The 25,783-nt window shown below is 39.5% G+C and overlaps 1 protein-coding gene across 1 annotated transcript in view; it reads right to left on the bottom strand.

Moving 5' to 3' along the window:
- The window catches only part of LOC122811733 (CAP-Gly domain-containing linker protein 4-like), a 1,328,591-nt gene that overhangs the window by 740,834 nt on the left and 561,974 nt on the right, over window positions 1–25,783 (bottom strand). Inside the window, exon 7 of the mRNA XM_044083780.1 lies at window positions 25,528–25,767. Within this exon, the coding sequence (XP_043939715.1) occupies window positions 25,528–25,767 (240 nt within the window). The remainder of the gene's footprint in view (window positions 1–25,527; window positions 25,768–25,783) is intronic.

Here is a 25,783-nt window from a genome sequence, read left to right as displayed (position 1 = left end):
CATGCAAATGGAAAATAGGTGCATGACTGCTGAATCATACACCAATGCACTGTATGAGCACATACACAAGTGCATGGAACGGGCCATACCAAACAGAACCAAGACACTCTCCTCCAAAAAAGGAAGCCAATCTGGTGGTCCCCCACCATAAACAAACTATACAACAGAAGGAAAAAACTGTTGTGGAAAAGGGTGAACTCCCAAGATTGGAAAAACTCCCTTGTTAGCCTCACCAAAAAACTGAGATACATCATCAAATCCTCTAAAGCTAGCTACAAAAACAAAATTGCTGTAGATTCTAAAGACAACCACAAGGCATTCTATATGTATGTCAAGAATCTACAGGGCAATACTCAGATCTGCTCTGATTTACAGTGCAATAGCAATATGTATAGAGAACCAACTGATATTACCAACATATTAGCCGACAGGGTCAGTACGAACTTTACCCCCTTTTCACCCCCTAAAGGGCCTATCACAATACCTGAGGAATGCCAAGTCCCTATTATCACAGCTACACAGGTAAAACCTGCACTGTCTAAAGCCAAGACTACAGCTTCCATGGGACTTGATAATATCCCTGGCTGTGTTGTACATGAATTACAAAGTGAACTGGCAGCACACCTTAGTACCCTGTTCAATCACGGCCTCATTTCAGGCTTTGTTCCTACAGAATGGCACACTGCTATAGTCATCCCACTCCACAAAGAGGGAGTGACTACAGACCTTGGGAACTACCAGTCCATTAGTCTGATGAGTCTGATGTGTAAGGCTATGGAGCGCATCATCATGGACCTTATAAATAAGGACATAGGGAATCTCAAAACACTGGACCTCATGCAGTTTGGGTTTGTGAAAGGTAGAGCATGCCTGCTCAACCTAATAGACTTCTTTGCGTATGTCACCAGAGCTGTGGATGAGGGCAAGATTGTTCACACAGCCTACCTATATCTTGCCAAGGCCTTCAACACCATACCTCACTCAGGAATCATAGATAAACTCATTAAACTAAGCATAAACCAATATGTCATAAGATAGGTTGCAAACTGCCACACTGATAGAACCCACACTGTGAAAGTAGCAGACTCCAAATCTCACTACCGACCAGTTATAAGTGGTGTCCCACAGGAATCGGTCCTCGGTCCTCTCCTGTTTGGCATCTACTTCTCTGAAGTTCAAGCCAACACAAACTGACTCTGTCTGATCATGTTTGCAGATTATTGCAAACTGGGAGCCATTATTGATCCTCCAACTGATGTAGGCATTCTACAAAAAGGCCTCACTGACACCAATGACTGGTGTCAGAATCATGGCCTTAAGCTCAATGCCAAAAGGTGCATTGTCATTCCCTTTGGGAAAAAATTCGGTGCCCATGAACTACCACTTAGGTGGTAGTCCACTAAACACCAAAGGTGTGATAAGAGACCTGAGGACACAGGCTGACAGCAACCTCTCCTTTGATAATGACATTGCCACTGTAGTCAGAAAGTCCTTCTATGTTGTACATCTCATTACAAAAGTTTGCTCATCCATGAAGAAAGAGGTCATAATCCCTCTCTACTCATCCCTCATTAGACCTATTATAGAATACAATGCCCATTTGGTATGTACCTCACTAGACACCTACAACAACTGGAAAGGCCACAAAAATACCTCACTAAGAGGATCTTAGGCCTTAGACACATGCCCTATATGGACAGACTCAAAAAACTCCAGCTATACTCTGTCTCTTATTGCCTACTTAGAGGCAATCTCTGCCTGACCTAGAAAGCCATGTCTGACCCAGAGCTGCTAGATATGCTACACCTAAAGAAATCCCAATCCCTCCATGCCACACACTCCAGGGACCTAAACCTCATTAACACAATAAACAGAACATGCTGCAGGAACAGGTTCCTAACCAAGAGACTTGCCATAATCTGGAACAAACTTCCCATTCACATCAAGCAGAGCACTTCACTGGCCCTCTTTAAGAGAAATCTTGATGAGTGGATGGGCAATAGAAATTTCACCCCAGGGATCACTTCAGTGGCCTTGCTTGACAGGGGCACTGGCAACTAACTTTGGGCAGCATGATGCCAGAGGAATCTTCTTGGGCTAGGCTTATATAGGCTCCAGGGCCATTAGCTTAGTACACACCTATGAACCTAAGACTCCTTGATTAAGTGTTGTACTTTGCTATAAATATATATCAAGGTCCTATCTATGATTACTCCCAGTGGGAACATTTTTGATTGACTACAAGATATAATAGGCCTAAATGAGGGATCTGTTACATTTTTATGGATTTTGGGTATACCTATGATAGTGGCCAGTATTGGATAGTCTTCCTTCACAAAATTATATATATCCTGCGTAATTCTATTTTCCAATAAAAACTCTTCCGGATATAAATCAATCAGACGATGAGCTATGTTGACCTCATTTTTTTAAAATTACTTTGTATTTCCTTGTACTATTCAAGATTTCACACATTTTGTTATAATATTCACCACTGTCATATAACAGTACCCCTCCACCGTTGTCTGGTTTCATAATACGTATGTTACTGAATTACTGATTTGTTTCAAAATCCTCCAATTCATTGTTACGCAGATTATTCCTATACCTGTTATATTTGTGCTTTTCCTGTAGTTCGTACAATTCTTTAGAAATAACCATTTCCAATGTTGCCAAAGTCGAATGTAAAGGTGGACTGAACTTACTTTTTTCTTTACCCAGCATCAGGGTTGTGATATGACTGTTCCTTGAAATGAATAGCTAAATTGAGCTTCCTTAAGTACAATTTCAATTTAACCAGTGTGTACGTTAAATTCAATCCAGTGGTTGATAAATATTTCATACCCTTGGAAAATTGGTCAAAGTGTTCCTTTTCAAGCTTTAATGAAGTATAATTATAAATGTTTAAACTACCCAGGGTATATCTGACCCTTTAATTTTGAATTATTTCTTCATTTTGATGACCACTCAGTTCCTGCCCTAATTCCTCAGCTTCCGTCCTGGGCCTTGTTTCTCCCAATAATTTATTTCCTTTCCTGACCTTCTCCTATCCTGATGGTAATTCCACCTTCTTTGGCCTCCCTGCCAAAAAAAATATTACTATTAGCCCTATATTTTCTTTGTTGGTCATATGAGGCTTGATTTTCATTTTGGTCATTTTTCCTATAATATTCCTTATGGTTGTTTTGCTATCACCCCCATTGAAGTTCTCTCTTTTCCAGGGATAGACATTATTTGTTTTATAATGCCCTAACTCTATATCAGATTTTTTACACTTCTTCAACATAATATTATCACATTTCTTCTCAATATATTCAGATTGCTTTGTATACCTTCTTTCCCAATCAGGAAATAACAAATCATTAGTACTAGAAACATTTAACTTTTCTACTTCTTCAGTTAGTGTACATAGTGTCGAATCATTACATCTTATTAACAATTCCATGTACTCAAAGCTAAAACCATCAAACATTTTGTTACATTAATTTCATATTTCCTCAGTTCAATTCCCAATGGTTCCTTAAAGAACCTTAATCCCACAGGTACTATCCCAAGTTCAATAAAACAATTTAAATATTATCCATTTGCAAACATTTCATTTTATCTAATTTCTCTAGCATTAAATTAATCATGTCCTTCAGGGTACAGGATTCATAGTGTTCAAGCTGTTTTTTATTACTATGTACATCAGGGATACTAGCAAACAAATATATATTGTCCAAAAAATTCTCAATGGCAACATGTGTGCTGCCTTTCATTTCTTCCCCTACACTCCGTTTACATGTACATTGCATATTTGCAAAGTTAGAAACAGAACCTATAGTAATAGTGTCCTTGTCAGCAACAGCTGCATAAGATCATTTTGGGACAGTTCTTTTTGGCTTAGCCCCATATTTTTCATATTCTTTAGCCTCCATATCATCCAATCCAACAGATATTTTGTTCATCTCCAGGGTACTGTGTAAATCAATAGCAGCTGCTCCAAGATTAAAAAAAAGTAAGCTAGTCTCCAAACTAGCAAACTGAATGCCATTATCCTATTGCCCTGCTTCATCCTTTGAGGTATCTCCTCTGACTGAGGCATTTCCTGCCCTCATTGGTCATTGGTGGGATCCCGCCTGCATCTCTGATTGGCTGAACACCTCAATCAATCTCTTCAGTTCTCCTTTGAGAATGGCCACCTCTGAATGCAACTTGTTGAAATCCTCCTTCTTTACAAGAGAAAACATTGATGGAATATCATCAAGGGAACCCATGATGCTCAAATGTTACTAAAATAAACAAGAAATGTTGTACTCCCCAACAACTGAACCAAAATAAAACAATTTAGGGTCCACGCAAATAGCAGCTGTACTCCCCTACAGCAGTACTGAGCAAAGTGAACCAGCTCACTGTAGATAAGAATCTTTAACAGTCACATAGATTAAGCTATTTCATCTGCTAACCACAGATTTCATCAGAATCTGTTAAAAATGTCATTAAATGTGTTTATTTAGTTACTTACAACCAATAAAATCACTCTAACAATTATATTTTAAATTGAAATGATTTGTCATTAAAAAAAAGAAGAAAACTCATTGCAATACATTTCAGTGCATGCAACTCACAATAACCTTACTTAAATATATAAAAGAAACATATATTTACTATTAATAATAAAATTGTTCACAGGAGCATACTATAAACCAATCTTCTTGCCAATATTCGCACAAGGGACACCAAAAAGTGTAAAATGGCAGATTTTCATAAAAGACATAACCTAGGATGGAACCCTAGTTGCTCAGATATAAAGTTTGATGCTCCATCCTCTGAGTTATGGCAACAGTACTAGAAAGGTATTACTTCATTAACTTTTATCATCTCATTTCTAAGACTGAGGTAATGGTGACACTATCATTAATACCTGGATAGCTGGCTGCATTTAAGAATAACTGCCATCTGACTTCTCTTGCTTTTAAAATACACTTAATGTCCCCTCCTCTGGGATTCATACAAACACATTCCAGAATGGCAGACTTAAAACTGAAACGTCCGTTACTCGATTCTAAATGCTTATAGTGCATTATTTTGTCTTTTTCCTAATACAATAATAATGCTCATAAATTCTGTTCTTAAGGCTCTGTTGGTTTGCCCTACATAGAATGCAGAACAGCTGCAACATTTTGTCAAATATATCACCCTCATAGTGTTGCAATTACATCTCCTAAAATACAATCTAGTTCTATGGATGCTGTCTAATACCAATGTTCTATCCTCATTTATTGCAAAGCATTGGTTGCAGCTGCAGCCTGCCACACTTTTTAGTTCCTTGCATGTCCTTTCTATTACATATAGCATTTCCTTTGTATTCAGATCTGTGCTTTAAATTTTATCCTGTTTTATACACAAAAATGGGCTTCTCTCCCAAAATATTGTACACTTCCATGTTCCCCTTTAACAAAACCCAGTTTTGTTGAAGAATGCGTTTTATAGCTTCAACAGACTGATCGCATTCCAATATGAAGGCCCTCCCATAACTGTCATTGTTTGTGCCTTCATGTGTATAAACCATACTGTCACCCAGTAGGGTGACAGCTTTAAACGACTACAAACAGTAAAAAATACACTTAAAACAGCTTTAGATGACTACAAGCAATCAGAAAAGGCTTTTAAACAAATTACCCAATTAACCAGTAAAAAAATCGCAAAACTGAGCCCTGTTCCTGTAGTCTTCAATCAGACAAGTTCTAACTGCATACTCCTGTCACTAGGGTGCAGGGGAACCTTCTCCAAAAATGATGGCCTGGATTAGTGCTCAAGTTATACAAACAAAGCTAGATTCAGCAGGCCTGAATTTGAAATATAATTTCTTACTGACATATAAAAATTATGCTCATGCCTGCTGTGATAACAGTTTTGTTCAGCATCATTCCTAATTGATGCATACTTTTCCAAATTATGTGGCAACAATTTCTCAGTAAGGAAAAATCACTGGTTGAGACAGAAAATACCTACTTGTTTGAAAAAAAGAGAGAAATCCTGAGCATTATTATCTGATTGAAATTCTTTAATTATAGCTGTTCATACAATTATAGTAATGGTCAAATACCTCTTGTCTTATTATAAAGTTGTTGTTGTATCTTTCGGCTTTTCCCGATTAGGGAGTCGCCACAGCGGAACTCCGGTCCACTAATGATTGGCAGCAGATTTTTACGTACCAAGTTGCCAGCCCTGACACACAACCTTCAATGAAGGTATACCCATTCACGCATTATTCCACACAGAAGACGCTTTAGCTGAGAATCGAACAGGACAACGTCTTACTGTGAGGCGACAACGCTACCACAGCACCACCACTGCAGTTCCTTGCCTTGTATAAAGTCTTGTTTTCAATTCAGATTGCACTTCTGTAAGTTGTAATTAATGCAGGATCTAACAGCGTACAGTATTCTTATATGACCAAAGTTATTGAATATATTAGCAAACACCAAGGAATAACTCCATTTCCCCTACCTATTCTCATTTCTCTATCCAGCTGCACACAAATCCACTGACTTATCTTACACAGTACTACCCCAATGTTTCACACCATCCTCACTTAAATTTGCTCCTAGCCCTACAGCTACTCTTTGCCTGTCTCTGTATTGCACATTAATTTTATTATATTCCATCCTCTACTCTTCTCTAGAACATCCTCTCACAAACTTTCAAGCATATCACATTCTCTTGGCTGGTTATTCATCCCATTTTTTCTCCTCTATCATTTTGCCATGTATTCTAGTCTATACTTTCCCTTATGTGTAATTTTCACACCACCATTATGCAATATACCTTTCACCTTGAAGTAAATTACAAACTCCTTTGTAATAAACTCTTGCTGTCCCACCACATAAATCTCTAATATCACTGACAATTACACCATTACTGAAAGTTTAGAGGTGCAGCTACATAATTTCAAGTGTGTGTGGTGTGTGAGACCTTCATCATTTGCCCCCCACAAAAAAAAAAGACATGAAGAGAGATAAATAAGCCTTGAGCACAACTTGAAGAGCAAAAAAGTAAAAACATTTTATAGAACAGCATTTAATTTGTATCTGCCAAGTAAGTAAATTACATTTACTGATTTATTTATTTTATTATTTATTTATTGGCATTTGATTACCGGGAAAGTCTGACTGGGTAGAAGTCCATTTTTAGTAGAGGCCCAGGGGCAAAAGCTTCAAATTATTGTAAAACATTTTAAGAACAATAATTTTACAATCTTTAAAAATAAAACAAAAATGTCTGCAGTTTTTGTCTGCAGTTTAAATAATTATAACAAATTATACATATTTTTAATTTTCAGATATCATATCCTTCAAAAATGCATGCTAATATAAAATCAATGCTTATAGCAACTTTTGACGTTTGAGGTTTATAAAAGTAAGCAATATTTAAAATTTGTGTCATATTTAAGCCAATAAATAGTTGCATACATTTGAATTTCAGGCTTCTTACCCTTCAGTTCATATTCCATAGCTTAGTACTAAGCTAACTGCCCTTGCGAGCTATTCTAAGTCTAGCCAATTTTCCCTTGTAAGTCTCAAACCCTGCACTTTGTGTTTGTAAGGCAAACACCTTAGCCATTAAGTCAATACAAAACCTGCTATTCTAACAACATTCTATGTTTGTAACAGCAGTATTGAAAACTTTGCCTGATACCTCCCTCCAATTAATGTCATTTTTGTAGAAATGTATTGCTTTTGCACTTAGACTAGGCCCTGACAATGAAAGGTATAATACAATTGGATAGCACTTTTATTTTCTTACTTGCTTTGTGAGTGTCAGCACTTTTTCCATCCTCCCCTTCCTGGTAATAGCAGGCAAGGAAAAAAGTCCCAGAGTCTCCCTGTCTCTTTCCAATAAAAAAAAAAAAAGAAAAACATATATACTGTAACTAAGTTGTCTACAAATTACATAAAAGAATATTAACACTATTCTGCTAAAACCACAGACTTGTTATTTTCATTTCAGCTCTACATTGTGCTCTACACAGTAAAAAACTAAAATAACAATCAAGATTGATTTTTAAATAATGAAAAGTTACTGCTATGGAGACCAAATATAAAGCCCAGTAACCACCTTCACTACCCCAACCAATGACCCAATCAATCAGAAGACCTTGCAGTGGTGGCTGAGGTTCCTCCCTTATGTAAACCATAGGGATATGCAGATGTATCCATTATATGATGTTGAAAGGAGGCAAGAACTAATTAAAATCCCAGTTAACAACATATAATAATCAGAATGATGCAAAGGGCACATTTACATTTAGTTAGAGTAAAAAAAAAAGAATTACATTTTTTTGTTCAAATTTTACATTCCCGCTCCAAGCTAGCCTTGCCCTTCCCATATCATTGTGCAAATCTGGCCACTTACCCAAGTATCCCTAATTATTATGTGCATTACAGGATTGCCATTCACAAATCAAAACCAATGAAACATCCATGCTTTCTATCGTTCTGTGTCTGTTATGTTGCTAAGTGTATGAATCACTATTTTTTTAACTGTATAGTATCTATTCTGACATAGTTGCTTTTGTATCTGTCATGAATTTCTTTTCATCCAGATATATACAACTCAGAACTGTAACTATGGCATGATTTCTCTTTACATTCAAAATAAATTATTATGTTATCTTCTGTTATATCATTGGATTTATGTTGTTATTAGTGTATTAACTTTGTTTTATTGTAACTATCAAGCTTTTCTCCCTGGTCCTCTGCTGAAAACAGTCTAGTATACCTTGTCAGACTTAATTAAGTATTTAAGTAACAAAATAAATAAATATGTTTTTCTGGTTTCTCTTGTTTAAAAACTATATGAGTATAAGCAGCTTTGTTTCAGTTTTTATGCTTCCAGTAGTCCTTTATTTATTTATTTATTTATTTACATTTGTTTACCGGGAAATTCCGATTGGATGCAGATCCTTTTTCAGCAGATGCCCAGGGAGAAAAGCTCCACATCATATACATGATAAATAGAGATACGAAGTTGCAGCAATAGTAAACAACATTACAGGTTGCTGGCTTTAATACAATAACAAGATATTGATTATCAACAGTATATACAGTAAATGTTGCAAGTTAAGATAGTTTCTTGTTGTTTATAATATTAGTAACAAAGTTGTCAGATATGATTTTAAAGTATGTAAAGACAATTAGCTAATTCTGACTGTGGTTAGTAGTGGCGGTAGTATAGTTGGATTAAGAGTCTAGGTGGGGAGAGTAAGGGTGGGGGTGTTAGTCTGGATTAGAACAAGGACAAAGCCAGTGCAAATTTAAGTGGAATTTGAGTGCAGTCTTGAAAAGGCTGCTGGAAGGTTTAGTAGTTATAGAGGGTGGAAGATTGCTCCAAAGTTTAGATCTGGTACATGAAAATATGGCTTCTCCTGCTGAGTTTTTGGGTTTGATAACAGTGAGTTGATTTTTGTTGCTTGATCTTAGGGGCCTAGTGGAGTTATAGGGTTGGAGAAGGATTTGAAGGGAAGGGATGTTATGGGGGTAGTTAATAAGTTTATGAATGAGGGTGAGTTGATTAAAGTGAAAGAGTTGTGAGAGTCCTAGCCAGTTTAGTTCTTTAACGGAGATACAATGATGGCTGTGGTAGGAGGTTCCAGTGGCAAATTTAGCAATTTTGTTGCAACAAGCATCCAGCTTGTGTACTTCTGTCTGTCTAAGGTTGGTAAGTATGGGGGATGCATAGACTAGGGTGGAGATTAGCTGTGAATTGGCTATGGAGATTCTAGCCTCCTTGGTTAGGAATTGTCAGCTTTAATATAATGCACCAAGTTTCTTGTGAACTTTTTTTATTGTGAGAGATATGTGGGTGTCAAATCTAAGTTTGTTATTTCCACACCGAGTAATTTTGTGTATTCTGATGGAGAGATGATGGTATTGTCTTTGGTGAGAATGTTGAAGTGGGGGGTGTCTTGGGTGGTTTTGGAATGTTGGAACAGGAGAAGTTTTGTCTTACTTGGGTTGAGTAGGAGCTAAGCATTGCATAGCCAGCTTTCTATAGAAGATAATGATTCCTGTGTGATTTGTTGCAGTTCTGGTAGAGTGGGGGCAGAGCAGATGAGAATAGAGTCACCTGTGTACTGTATAAGAGATGCTTGTGTGATGGCAGTATGTAGGTTGTTAGTGAAAAGTGAGAATAGCAGAGGGACAAGGATAGACCCTTGGGGAACTCTGAGAGTAACTGGGAGGCAAGGTGATAGGTTATCATCCCATATTAGTGATTTCTCGTGTCCTTGTAGATAGCTGTGGAACCAGTTGCAGGCTGATTGTGAGAAGGAGAGGTTGGAGAGAGTAGAGAGTAGTAGCTCATGAGATACCATGTCAAAGGCCTTTGAGAGATCTAGAAATATGGCAGTAGAGAAAAGGCCATTGTTTTTGTGATGAAGTATAGCATTGGTGAAGGAGAGCAGAGCAGAGGTAGTGCTGTGATATGGCCTGAAACCATGTTGGGTTTTGGCGAGGAGATTATTAGCTGGGAGGTAGTTGGAAACCTGGGTGTTGATACATTTTTCAAGTATCTTGGAGGGGGGTAGCAATGGGGCAGTAATTGGAGAGGTTGGTGGAGGGGGTGCCTTTGTGGAGGGGAATTATATTGGATATTTTCCATATTGAAGGAACACAGTCTTCTGTTATGGAACAGTTGAGTAAAATTGAAATTGGGTAGGCTAGTGTATCAGTTGCAATTTTCAAGTATTCAGAGGGGAGGTTGTCAGCTACGAGTTTGGTGGGTTTAAGTTTTGGCAATAGTCTTTTTATGTTGGAGGTAGGTACTGAGGTGAAAAAGAAAAGAGGAGTGGGGGGGTTTAGGGCTAGGAGTTGGTTAATTAAAAGAACTGCAGGAAAATCATATAAGAGGTTCACACTGTCCTGATTAAAGCTATCAGCAGAAACATTATCCAAATGGATGGTGAAGTCACCACAAAGAACAAAAGTAACCACTCCCATTTCCTGCATACAGATGCCAAGGTGTGACAAAAACTTTAGAAAAGTCTATGAATAGGGAATACAAGGACCCTACTTAAAACATACACTCCTCATTTGGGAGTTTTAACAAAAGAATTCTCCTTAATTCATTTGTAGTCTTCCCAATAACTTTAAATTTGGAAAGTCATAATATTACAGCTACAGCCAAAGATTTGAAAATATATTTATTTTGTGCTAAATGAATTTGAAAGAGACATGTTATATAAACTTTATTAACATGTACTTTTTCATTATTTCTCCCTTTATTGGGAACCATAGAAGTGTGAGGATAATATTTGCTCTCATTCAGGACTCAAACCTAATACCTCCATCACACCACACTAGTGTTACTGTTGCAGCTAGACAGACAGGTGTTGAATTTTCCTCTATTCATAGATTAGTACTAGGCTAACTGCCCTTGCGGGCCAAAAGTGAATCACCCACTACTTTAGACACTCCCTTGACTGGGATTCAAACCAAGGTTGCTGTGGCCACAGTGCAGAGTACTAACCACTATACAATCATAGCAAGCTGTCTAGAGCCTTACCATTTCAGCTACAAAACTGCCAGCGTGGTGATCAAGTTTAAATTAAACAAACACACACACGCAAACTCAGAAAAAGCCCTACTACTTTTTAAATCATAGATACTAAAGAATGTTATTAGCTCCCATTTGGTACTCAAACCCAAGACCTCTAGCACCATGTGCTGGTGTCTCTGGGGCAAATACAACACCTACCTATCCAGCAGCAGGTTATTTGAGTATTTATTTATGTTTTTATAATTAGTTCTTTTAGTGGGGTGTTTAAGCACCTTTATTTTGTAAGAAGCAATTTCATTCATTACTGATTTTTTCCTAAATTCTTGCCAGTAAGAGAAAGCATCCCCTTACAATAACATTATCTGATTTAATCACCTATAATATATAGGTTCATAGGTTCATAGGTAGGTAGTAAGCTATTGGCTCTAGGGCCTATATAAGCCTAGCCAAAAGGTACCTTGGCTTTCGCCACCCAAGAAAATGATTTTCCTGTGCCACTGTCGAGCAGAGCCACAGAAGTGATCCCCGGGGTGAATTTCCTATTTCCCATCCAATCATCAAGATTTTTCTTGAAGAGTGCGAATGAGGAGCTTTGTTTGATATAGATAGGTAGTTTGTTCCAGAGTATGGGAAGTCTCTGTGACAGGAATCTATCCCTCCAGCATGTTCTGTTTATTGTGGTGACAAGGTTTAGGTCCCTAGAGCATGTAGCTCACAGGGATTGGGATTTCTTTAAGTGGAGCATGTCCAAGAGCTCTGGGTTGGACATAGTTTTGTGTGTTAGGCAGAGATCGCCTCTGAGTAGGTGATATGCAACATAGTAAAGCTGCAGTTTTTTGAGACGGTCTGTGTAGGGCATCTGTCTGAGGCCAGTAATCCTCTTTGTGAGGTATTTCTGCAGCCTTTCCAGTCATTGTAGATGTCTTGTGAGGTACATAGCAAAAGAGGCGTTGTACTCTATAATGGGTCTAATGAGCGAAGAGTAGAGGGGAACAATTACCTCTTTTTTCCTCGATGAGAAACCTTTTGCGATGAGGTGTGCCACGTAGAAGGATTTCCTGACTACTGTGGCGATGTGATTACCAAAGGAGAGACTACTGTCCCAAGGTCTCTTATCACACTTTCAGTGTTAAGTAGACTAACGCCTATGTGGTTGTTCATGGGTACAGAGTTTTTACCAAAAGGGATGACAATGCCCTTTTTGGCATTGAGCTTGAGGCCATGGCTTTGAAACCAGGCATCTGTCTCAGCGAGGCCCTTTTGTAGGATGTCCACATCTTTTGGAGTTTTGATTATGGCTCCTAGTTTGCAGTCATCTGTGAACTTCGTTAGCCAAAGACCTTCTGTGTTAGCCTGTACTTCAGAGAAGTAGATACCAAACAGGAGAGGATACAAAACTGAACCCTGTGGTACTCCACTTGTCACTGGTCTGACATTGGATTTTGAGTCTGCTACTTTCACAGTGTGGGTTCTGTCAGTGAGCCAGTTGGCAACCCATCTTGTGACATAGGGATTTATACCTAGTTTAGTGAGTTTATCTATAATTCCAGAGTGGGGGATGGTGTTGAAAGCCTTGGCGAGATCTAGATAGGCTGTGTGAACCACCTTACCCTCATCTACGGCTTTGGTGACTGCTTCAATGAAGTCTATCAGGTTTAGGAGACATGATCTGCCTTTTACAAACCCAAACTGGGTGGGGTCCAGAGTTTGGAGATTACCAATGTCATTGTTTATAAGTTCCATGATGATACATTTCATAGCCTTGCAGACCAGGCTCGTCAGGCTAATGGAGAGGTAGTTTCCGGGGTCCATGATGGTCCTTTTTGTGGAGTGGGATAACTGTCGATGTGCGCCAGTCAGTGGGTACATAGCCTGAGGTGAGGCTATGATTGAACATGGTACTTAGGTGGGGTGCCAGTTCGTTCTGTAGTTCATGTAGAACGCAGCCTGGGATGTTGTCAGGTCCCATGGATGCTGTGTTCTTGGATTTGGAGAGTGTGTTTTTTACCTGTGCAGCCGTGATTACAGGAACTTTGCATTCTTCCGGTATAGAGATGGGCCCTTTAGGGGATATGAGGGGGGGCTAAAGTTAGCACTGAACCTATCTGCCAGGATGTTGGCAATATCAGTTGGTTCTGTATATTTAGTGTCATTGTGCTGTAACTCAGAGCAGATCTGATTGTTGCCATTGAGATTCTTGACATAGCTATATAATGCTTTGTGGTTGTCTTTAGAGTCAGTGGCGATTTTGTTTTTGTAACAAGCTTTAAAGGATTTTATGAGGGATCTCAGCTTCTTACTGAGGCTGACCAGGGAGTTCTTCCACTCATGGGATTTTACTCTTTTTTGCAACAGTTTCTTTCTTCTGTTGCAGAGTTTGTTTGTGGCAGGGGACCACCAGATTGGCTTCCTTTTTTTGGAGGATAGCATCTTGGTTCTGTTAGGGATTGCACGATCCATGCACTCGTGTAAGTGCTTATAAAGTGCATTTGTCATACCTCTACTGTCCGTCAGCATGGGTGTCATGAAGTTTGCCACTTCTGTCTTAAGAAGCGTGAAATTGGCTTTGCAGAGATTTTTTACGGTTGTTTCCCTAATGGGGGATAGGGTGGGATGTGGATGTCTAGGGTGATTAGCTTGTGGTTGGATCTGACCAGCAAGGAATTGACCTCTGGAGTGGAGCACCGGTTGCCCATGTTGGTAATAAACAGGTCTAGGATATTGCTGCCCCTGGTGGGGGTGTGGATAAGTTGATCCAAGGCATTGGAATTTATGAATCCCAGAAAACGTTGAGCACAAGAGTTGGTATATGAGTAGTTTTCCCAGTTAATGGTGGGGTAGTTGAAATTGCCCATTATTAGGGTGTTAGCTTGTACCTTAATATTTTCTAGTGTATCAAGAAATGAGGAGTGGGAATCCTGGGGCATGGTGGGGAATCTGTAGCAAGCTACAATTTGGATTGTGGTCTTGCCCAGAGTTATTTGCACTTGGATAATCTCGGATGCATTATGCTGAGCAACTAGCCTGGAGGTGTGGATATCCTTAATGAATATGGACACACCGCCGTCTTTAGTGTTTCTGTCCAGGTTAGCTGGTCAAAAGGTGTGGTATGTATTATAGTCTGGTAATGCAGGGGTACTCTCTGGAGCCATGAACCAGGTCTCTGTCACTGCACAGATGTTGATGTTCTCCATTTTAAGGAGTGCCTCGAGTGAGTGCATTTTGAGGTTTAGACTTCCAGCATTGAGTAGCAATACCCTCAAATGTTGCTTGCTTGTACCTGTTATGGTGGTGAATTTGTCATTTGAACCTTGCCTAAAAAAGGCACTATAGGGGTTGCTAGAGCCTTAGCCAGTATCCGGAATCCCAGGGACAACAGGTACAGGTCATCTCTGGTAAAACATTGTGGTTTGTCGATCATGTCATCCCAGGCAGACAGATACTGGATCCCCTTAGAATGACACCAGAAGCTTAGCCAATTGTTGAAGTCAATCATTTTGTCCTTGTACTGTGGTATCATTCTTGGTGATGGCAGGATGCTACTCAGGGCTAGGGTCATACCTGCTTTGGCTACAAGATCGGACAGCTCCTCCATGTCCCTTTTCATGTAGTCCATAGAGGTACATCTCAGGTCATTCAGACCAACATGGACAATGACAGAGTCATATTTGCACTTGTTGTGGAGTGACATGAGTGCATGTGTAATACAAAACTAAGAAGAAATCACAAATCAAAAGAGCACAACACAAGATTAAATGCATAATGTCCAACAGAACAGAGATTTTGCAGGAAAATAGACTTGCATCTGTTATGGGTGCACATTTAAAGCACATAATTCTGATTCAGATGCAGTGCTAGGCTTGAAACAAGAAAATATTGTTATATGTCAAAAAAACAATAAAAAGAAGTTATGTTTTTACCATAACGTTCTATCTGTGTTGTCCAACTTCATTCCATTAACCTGTGGGAATACAGTTCTGATGCTTGGAACTGACCAGCCACCTTCTTCCAGCTCAAGACTCCTGACTTGAGCTACTCCTACCTACCCATAATGCTCTGGGCCTCCACAGTACCTCATATCAAATTTGCCAACAAGAACATAGTGTCTATTAAGCATTAACTATATTACAACAACCTGAATATCAAATGTATATACACATATCATACAAGAGACGAACATCAGAAACTCAACCAAAGGAATAAGATTCCTTGTAAGCTCTACTAAGCTTCCCAAAATATTTTTTGGATGGGGAAAGGCAGGCAGGAAAGTAAATGGCATGAAATTGGACAACACAGATGGAATGTTATGGTAAGAACATAACTTCTTTATCTGATGTTGTCCACTTCATTCCATTAACCTGTGGGACAGAGTCCACAGTTACTATAATCCAGAGTGGCCATCAAGGAAGGATATTCCGGAGTACAGCAGAGCCAAAAGCACTTCTACTACTGGATATAATGTCCAATTTGCAATGTGTAATGAAAGTATGGGGGGGTTGACGAAGTAGCAGCAGCACAAATGTCCCCATTAGAAACTCTAGATCAAAAAGCCTGAGACGTGACCATGGACCTTGTAGACTGCCACCTTACTGGACACAGTAAAGGAATACCCTTGGAAGAATAAATAAATGTAATACAGTCTTTAAACTATCTAGACAATTTAACTTTGGTCACTGCTTCATCTTTCTTGGTGTTCGAGAAGGAAACAAACAGCTGATCGCACTTCCTGAAGGATTTGGTTCTATGGGTGTAAAAACAAAGCTGTCTATCATCATCAAGCATGTGTAAGCTGTATTTTCCTTTCTTCTGATACTGAGGAAAAAATACTGGAAGACTGATTGACTGATTATTGTTAGTCTCTTTAGCCACCTTAGGTAAGAAGGAAGGATTCAAATGTAGAGTCACTCTGTCTTTATGAAAAACTAAATATGGAAATTCTGCAAAAAGAGCATGGAGCTCAGACACTCTCCTGGCCAAGGTAGTTGCTACTAGATAAAGAGCTTTCCAGGAGAGAAATTTCAGATCTACAGTGGCGAAGGGTTTGAACGGGGGAAGGACTAAGGCCTGCAGAATCATAGTAAGATCCCAGGAAGGTGTAGGGTCCTTGACTGGTGGCCAGAGCAGACAAGTGCCCCTAAGGGAAGTCTTACACAATTTTGAAGAGGCCAGAGACATTGAGTCAAAACCAAAGCATAAGTTGGAAATGACAGCAAGTTGAACTTTGACTGTACAATAACTAGCACCATCCTTGAAAAGGAAAGCCAGAAATTCTCATACTACTGAAACCAGGGCTGCAAAAGGATCTATCTGGTTCTGATCCACCCATTAATAGAATCTTTTCCATTTACTTTTGTAAATCTTTTGAGGGGAAGCTCTATGGATGAAATCAAAATTTCTCGAATTGGGGAAGACAACCTGGGAGATCTAGCCATCATCAGAAGTGAAGAAACCATGCAGTCAATTTCAGGCCTTGAATGTTGGAATGTGTATGATGGATGGGAAAGTAGATCTGGACTCGGATCCAACTTCATCAGGGGGAAAACCAGATGAGATCAATAAAAGGTGAAGAATTCGCATGTGGAAACGTGCCATTGGAAGAAAAGTTATAGTTGCTGCCATGGATCCTAATGCTCAGAGAACTAGAGAGGCTGGGGGTTTTGAAGGAGTCAAGATCTGGCTAATGTGTGATTTTAGATTTGATACCCTGTCCGATGTAAGGTAAAGATAAGATGTCCTTGTATCTAGATGAGTCCCTATAAAGTCCATGGTCTGTACTGGATCCAAGTGTGACTTCTGCAAATTGACAGCTATTCCCAGTATGGAAACTAAGCTAAAGAAGTAATCCTTGGCTTGGAAGAGTAGATGCCTGGTGGGAGCAGTCAGGAGCCAGTTGTCCAGATATGGGAATATCTGATATCCTTGCAGTTGGAGATGAATTGCAACTACTGCAAAACATTTGGTGAACACCCTGGAGTCTGTGGGGAAGCTAAATGGAAGTACCTAAAACTGATAGTGACTGGCTGCAAGCATGAAACGTAGAAAAGGCCTGGAGTGCATGTCCATTTTGATAAGGTAGTAAGCATTCTTGTGGACCAATCTTTAGGAGAGGTAAGATGGATAGAATCATGACCATTCTGAGCTTTGTGTGCTTCATCAACTTGTTCAGAGAGGTCAGATCCAGATAAGTTGTGGGTCCCCTGTTTTTCTGGGTACTAAAAAGAATCTGGAGTAAACACCCGATCCAACTTGATCAGGGGAAATCTCTTGGATGACTCTTTCTTGCAGTAACATTCTTATTTCCTGGGCTGTGTCCTCTCTCGGACTGGGTGGAGCATAGGGAAAGTGACATTTTTGTTTGGGAATGTCAGAAAAGAGAATGAAGTATCCTCTGGATATAATCCTTAGCACCCATTTGTCATTTGTGATGGCCTCCCAGGATTCTGGGGGCAAGGAGAAATGTCCCCCAACTGCTTCCAGAGGAGACAATTCAGACAACCATTCAGGATGACTGGAAAGGCTTGTCTGTAGCAGGTTCCCATGAAACTTGATTTTGCAGACCCCCCCCCCTTGTCTGTGTGGGCAGCATCTACCATTCTGGCCATATCCCCCTGTGCCTCAGGGGGAAAAGTTTTTCTGAGTATCCTGGAAAGGGCCCTGTGACTTCTGAAACCATATTTTCTTACTTACATGCTGGTTCTTAGAAAATGTCCATTGTGGAGTAGAAAAATGGATCCTGACAGCAGACAGGGTCTTACCATCTTTCTCACTCTGTGTTAAAGTGTCACATACTGTGGGCCCAAACAAGGTTGAGCCATCAAAAAAGGCATTAATAAAGGACCGTTTGAAAGGCTCCACAAGATTGCACAGCCTGATCCAGGTATGGCGCAGTATGGCAATACCAGAACTGGCCACCTTTGAGGTACCTTCCACAGCCTGAGAGATAACCTCATGGACATATTGGCCAGGTAGTATAGTGTGGCCAGCCAAGAAGAAGCAGACTCCTGTTTCTCAGTAGGCATGGACCCAGGGACTGAGCTAGAAAGTTCCTTAACTAAGTCCCTTTGTAGCTGAGTAAAATGGGCTATGTAGTTCAACACTCAAAATGCAAAGGTAGATGAGGTGTAGACTCTTTTTCCAAATCTGTCCAATGCCCTGGATTCTCTATTCAGGGGGTGAACAGAGAAGTTTTTCTGAGCCAGCTCCTTCTTGGTGGCTGCTGCCACAACCAAGGCATCTGCCTGGATTCCTTTGGTCTAAAAGGCTTTGTCAGCTAGTGCACTTAAAATTTCATCAGCGAACTTAATGATCAGTTCCACTGAATCCGGCTCCATCCAGGCCATCAATGACACCAAATGGATGAGCAGGTTGGCTGGGGTGAACACCCAATTAGTAGATGGGCAGGCCCTGAAAGCCTCCCTCAATACTGATTCCTCCAGGGAAGGGGTTTGGGAGGGTCATCTACCCTTCTGGTGAAGGATTTCAAGGATGTCTCTAAAGGAGACCTCATTGGGTGGTGATTTGGAAGACCCTTCAACTTACTCAAAACTGGTATCTGCAGTGAGGGATTCCATAGGAGAATCCATGTGCCTCCTTTTACACAATCTCTTCTGAGGTACCTCCTTGGGGGGGATGCTCCAGGGAGGCGTTGGAGGAAGCTTGGGGATCCACTGACAGGAATAGTGTGGAGGCTTTTTGGGACCAGCTGTCCATGTAGTAGCTCAGTGGTCTACAAGACAGTTCCAGAGTGGGGTGGTGGAAGTGCCATTATGGTGAGTGCTGAGGGTTTCCTAGGAAAGGAGAGGGCCCTCTCCATGACCTCAAACAACAGAAAGACTCTGAACCACCTAGAAATGTCTCACCAGAGCTGAAGCCACTGGAGCAGACACCTGCTATAGAGAATGGGTCTCCCACTCTGAGGTGGAAGCTGGAGCTGAGCTGTCACAGGCCATGGTCCCGAGGGGAAGAGATGGCTCCAAAAGCTTCAGAGTCAAAGTCAACAAACTGGAACTGATCTTGACTCTATGGCTCCATGACACACTTGGAACCAAAGCAGCCAGATTCGAGCAAGTCGAGGAGAATGTCGGAGGTGAAGAAGAGATCTCAATCAGCTCTGACACCATGGCATCAGGACCCAATGGAACTGGCAACTCCAAAACCAGAAGTTGAATCTAATAAGGACCTATGAGTTGGAATGGGGAGAGCCTCACAGATCGAGAAAAGGATAGGGTGGACACAAGCCCCATCTGGATCTGTGTCTTGAGGAACTGCCTCATGAACTTATCAACATCCGTAGAAGACAAGTTTCAGTAAGACCTAGACAAAGCAGTGGAAGGAGGTTGGGGGATCTCCATGGAGAACAAGACGGCCACCTTCTGGTAGGCACAGGCAAAGAAGATCCGGACACTGACAGAGCTGGAGCCAATGCTAAGAGGTCACCATTCTGCCCCATAGCCACTGATGAGGAATGGGGTGGAGGAGAGATCGAGGTAAGAGAGCTGAGAACCAAACAATTTGGTTCCAATGGTCTGGATTTCTTCCTGGGTGGTTCTGAAGAGGACTGTGAGTGAGACAGCCTCCTGGACCCCAAGGAATCTTTAGGCATCATAGCTGGGGGTTGAGCCCCTGATGTAGAAGGAATCCCTGAGGTGATGGAAGTAAGAAGCAACCCCTTTAAAATTAGCTTACTTCTCCTATCCACCAGAGTCTGGGGAAGAAAAGTCCTGCAAATGTCACAGGAGGCATCCAAGTGGAGAGGCCCCAAACAGTACATGCATTCCCCTTGGGCATCAGATAAGGGAATCTTCTGTCCACAGGAAGTGCACTTTTTCAAGCCTAATGGCATTTGATCAGCCATGAAGCACAGAAAAGGGAGGAAAAGTAGAAGAAGAAAAGAAGAAGAGAAGTTTTTTTTGTTATATATAGAAAATAGCCTAAAGGATAGAATCCCAGCCAGAACTCACTGCTAACACTAAGTGCGGCAAACAAGATCTGAAGTACTGTGGGCAAGCAGGGATTATGGGTATGTAGGAGGAGCTCAAGTCAGGAGTCTTGAGCTGGAAGAAGATGGCCAGTCAGTTCTGAGCATCAGAACCATATTCCCACAGTTAAATGGAATGAAGTGGACAACATCAGATACATACATTTAGTATGAAATGAGTGTCAAACATACTTGTAAAAGGTGTACAAATAACTTCAGAGAAAAAATAACAAATGTGACTAATTCAACTAGTATATAAGATTGATATGTGTACAAAAAGGACCAGCAAAGAATTGCTACTCACATATGCATTACAGATTAAATGTATATAACAAAAATAAGAAGGTATTCTAGGCAATCTGTAATGTCCAGTTCAAAGAGTGTGGAACATGACTGGTGAATTTATCATCAAAGTTCTTATATTTTTGGAATGAAAAAAAACTTTCCCACCTTTAGATTTTGATACTGGTCACAATCAATAAATGTAGGTAGGGGCCACTGATGGATTCAGTCGTGATACCAAGTAATTTGTTAATGCTTGGTACACTTCTGAGTATCCTGAACAGCCTGTGATAACAGAGTGTTATCCCTGTGTTCTGGAATTCTGCAGAACCTAAGGCTCAGTCTTTAGGCAGGCTATGTCATCCTTTTTATTTTGAGAGAGCTAAATCTCCCATTTAGTCTCTATCAAATGTTGTGCCAGCTATGTATTCAACGTTTATAGCATTCATGTTGTTTCAGGCAAAGATGCCTGCTGTCCCTAAAAGTGGACTATTTGTTTGCATTCTCTATAACTATGGATTTCAATTTCTGAATTTTCTGAATGGATTCTATTACTACAACTGATTTTGCTGTGGTGTAAGTTGCTCAAGGAGGAAGAGCTGTTGAAGGCTGGCTAGTGTTCTCTAGCACTCTAGCATCACTAAAAGTAGCAGAAGAAAAATAGCAAAAAATACTACTTTTTGGTCTGCATGACTTCTTACGATAAGCTAGCATTTGTGTAATGAATGTGTTTCTAATAAGAGAAGATTGCTCCTGTCACATAAAATAGCATGCAGGCAGTGTAAGGGTTCAAACTATAAACCAGAGTGTCAATCAAAGCAGCATTCCACTATGGGTGATTATGTCTGGACATGTAAAGGTGCAAGTAGGTATTACATGTATATATCTCAAACTAGTTAGAGTGGATGGTTGCTATGGTGATCAAGAAGGCTGAACATTCTAAGCATTTGCATACCGGTGTAGATGCTGGCTCCTTATTGAAATGTCGGCATTGGTAATGTTGAGTGCCATCATGCCAAAAAAAAAAATCTGAAAATGCAGGAGAAGAGTGAATATCAAACATCAATTTTCACCTTTAAATTGCTTTTTTGTAGGGGGAAATCCCCTCGCAGCCCCTGATGGGGGAGCAAACCCCCACACCTTCTTGAGATTATATATAGCAACTTTGAGAGTGTCTTAACTTGGAAAAAGGGATTATTCTGAGAAATGACCATCCCAGACTTAATATATGTAAATCCATTTTTTTCAACCATTCAGTCTCAGTGTTATCGGACTCACTAAAGCAGGTCTGGACAATTTAAATGGTTACCATGGATGCCCCATTAGGACTCAGAGAGCATGCATGATGTCACTAGAACTGGCTAGTGCTGTTTAGTAGAGCGCATGTCGCTTCATGTGAAAAAAAGCAGAGGTAGGAACAGAGGTGCCTGGTGAGCTGGATATGTACAGTGTTCACTGAGCTTGGTGAACAACACATGGGTGAGGTAAAACAGGCTGCAGACCTTTAGGATGCCCATATTTGCTACGGTTTCCAGGGATTAGTCACAAGTGAAATCCATATTGGGTTACAGCGACGTTCCAGGCAGTATGACTATCCCTTTAGTCATTTTCTGGGGTACTCTATCCTACAGCTCCCATCTACTGACAGAAAACAGCCAGTTAACAGACATTTTATGTAATACACACAATACTGATTTTTAACAGCAGATACTAAAGATCGCATTCACTGTTTGCCTGCTTTCCATTATATGCTAATAATTACCACAGTATCTTTCAGAAATGAATTGTGAAAATATATTTGAAGAGTAATAGATATTGCAGAGATGGCCGTTAGCATGGAGTATTAAGGCTATGAGCTGTTGAAGAGCTCTTTCCGGTAGTCCAGGGTTTAATTCCAGCAGCCTCCATTTGCCTACTGTGTGACTTTGAGTGGGACGCCTAACCATAAAGTGTTCTCAGGTTGCTCCTGAAAAGACACACTTGTATCCAGTGAGCCTACTCAGTCAACAAATAAATAAATAAAAGGAAAATGAGGTACACACTGAATGAAGACTGCAAAGTAATAGCAATAACTCCATGAAAAAACACAACATCAAAATCATATACTGAAACAGTCAATGGTAAATGACTGCTCCAAATGCAGAAAAAATATACTCTGTATCATTTAGTCACTATGTGCAGCTAAGGGATAAACAGTGTAGATTTAAAGTGCAAATAGTGCCTTCCTAACTTTCAGAAGATTAAGAGTTTGTGCTGGAAAATGTCTTGTTTTATTTATTTGTTAACATAGTAGGCACACTGGAGACAGTAACTCTTTTCAGGAGAGACATGGGAGTACTATCTGCTCAAGTGAGTTGATCACAGTCATACAAACTGAAACCTGGACAACAGAAATCAGACTTTTAAAGATCATAGCCATAATCCTCCATGCTGTCAAAATAATTATTTGTGCTAACCGCCAGGATAAAGCTTTCTTTGTGCTAATGCTGTTTTGAAAGTAAAGTGAGACGTCTGGCAAAAGAACAACTGCTTTGCATGCTAAAGAGTTTCACTTTGTGGGGTTACCAACTGACATTCATTCCCTAATGCTTGCCTTTTCTTACATATCATCAAAGTATTTTAAGACATGAAATGGCAACCTAGCTAGATCTTTTAAACTGAATGAGTTTAGGCTGTTTTTTTAATGATTTCACTTTTATTATACCAACATAATTCAAAATGAGATCCAACTACATTAGTGCTTAGTAATATATGCCTTCATTGTTATTTATTATTATTTTAAATGCAACTTAGTAATAAGCATTTTCACTTTTGATTGCATCCTGCCTTTTCTGTGCTCAGAACAATAAGCTAAAAATTAGTTCTAACCAGTACAACTGATCCTTTTAATTGCACAGCTATCTTTGCAATTAATATAGGTTATATTTCATCTCATTCTTATTTATTCATTTTTGTATGTTCTGTTCTCCTTGATGATGCACTTTCTTTAGCTTATTCTTCATTATTTCCATAAAAATAATTTGGATGAAAATATGTGTTGATATGTTCTATATCTTCATTTGCTAATCTCTTTTCTGTCTATCCTGCCCATTGGATTGTATTACATTGTGGTTTTGTTTGCTTGATCTATTAATTTCTTGTAAGCTGTTCATACAAAAATAATATATTTCCAGCATCATTTAGTGCCTCTACTGACAATATCTAAAAATAGAATGTTGTTTTAAGGGTTCTCATCTTTTCTGAAAAATCAAATGTAATCCCTCAATTTACATACACTTTCGTACCCTGCTGTTTTTGAGCTCTATTTTAAGTATATGTAACTCTTTACCCCAGTACATATATAAAATGTCTACCAAACATACTCACTCAACTTTTGTAGTGAAGATTTCATGATGCATTTTTTTTGTTGTTGTTCTCCCTGTCTTTTACTATCAGTTTGTCAATGTGCTATCCAACAGCCTGTACTTTTTTCCCAGTATTTTTAACTTGCAGAACTATGCAATTAGTATGACAATTGCACATCTGTCCATGAAACCATTATGATCTGCCTTGTCATACTGGCCTAACACAACTGAGTCATCATGTACTGTGGCTTCAAAGTTTTTTGCTGTCAGTTTGACTCATGTTGTGTTCCTTGCCTGAACTCCCTTACAGAAAGTGTGTTATTTGATACACTGCTGCACTGAAACAGTTACCATTGCTGGCTCATTACCTCTGTTTTCTAAAGTGTCAGTGTATTCCAGAAATGGATTTTAATTTCACCTTAAGCCATTGTATTCAACGTGGGACTCTTACATGCAGAATGTCATCATTATTTTAGTTAATTTAAATATATCATGTGTATGCAGTTAACATATGCACCAGTTTCATCCACTTTGCATTTCTATAAAAGTTCATTCTTTGTTGTCCATGAAAATACAGGAACAAAACACAGAAGAAAAGAGGAATCACAGAAGGGCCAGAGGGGAAAAAATAAAGGAGGAAGCCACGTTCAGGAAACGGAAATTCACAATGTACAACAAAGGCAGCAACGTATGTGAAACAGACAGGTATGATAATATTTGCATCTGTGGTTGTCAAACAAATCTTTTTAACAAAATGCTGTCTTTGTGCTAGTGATGCTTTGACAGGGATTAAAAAGTAGAATTTGGCATATACCCAACTGATTTACATTTGGAAGAGTTTCACTTTCTTAGGTTTACAAAATGGCATTTCTCTCTAAATGTATGCTCTGTTTTCTATATCATTAAAGTAGTTTTTAAACTGGCACTGAGTGAGCATCTTTATATGCCAAAAAAGCTACAAGTAAGGAAACAGGATCTTCAGTTTGTTGTCTTCTTTTACTGTCACTTTTAAGCCATAAATACCATTATGTCATACATACAGCAATAAGGTGCACCACCAGCTTTGACAGCCATCAGCAGTTTACAATATACTGTTATCTAATATGGGTCTTAAGCCAGCATTCATTTTCCTTTAGATTTATATATTTATCTCACAGATTTATTTATTTTTTTTGGTTACAAAGTATAGCACTAAAATGCTTAATTTTCTAGCGGATACTAATTCATTTATCTCTTTTCATGTTGCATTTTTGATTTCAAATGAATAACTACCTCACAAAGAAACAAAGTATTATTTGCTCCCTTTGGACCTTTGCCAGTATTTCAGACAAGAAAGAATAGAACATAACAACTGGTTATTTAGTTCAAATAAATATTACATACCAGTGAAAGTAGCACTTCCCACCATAAATGCCATCGTGTTGACCATACTCTGGGCTCTCCAAGTCCACACCTACAATGACCTCTATCCTGTCAGACAGGCATCCTAGAAATCGCACCACACCTATACCAATTCTACTGGATGGCAACAACACTTTGACTCTGTGTCCAATCTGGAGGTCAAGGTGGGAATGAGGTACAAATACTCTGAAATGGTTTGCACTTCTTCTAAGTATCTGAAAACTGAAACATAAAACAC

The sequence above is a fragment of the Protopterus annectens genome, chromosome 1.part1 (assembly GCF_019279795.1).
Source record: "Protopterus annectens isolate FY-2018-M chromosome 1.part1, PAN1.0, whole genome shotgun sequence".
In the NCBI taxonomy this organism is placed as follows: domain Eukaryota; kingdom Metazoa; phylum Chordata; order Ceratodontiformes; family Protopteridae; genus Protopterus; species Protopterus annectens.
This window is presented reverse-complemented; position numbering and strand designations above follow the sequence as displayed.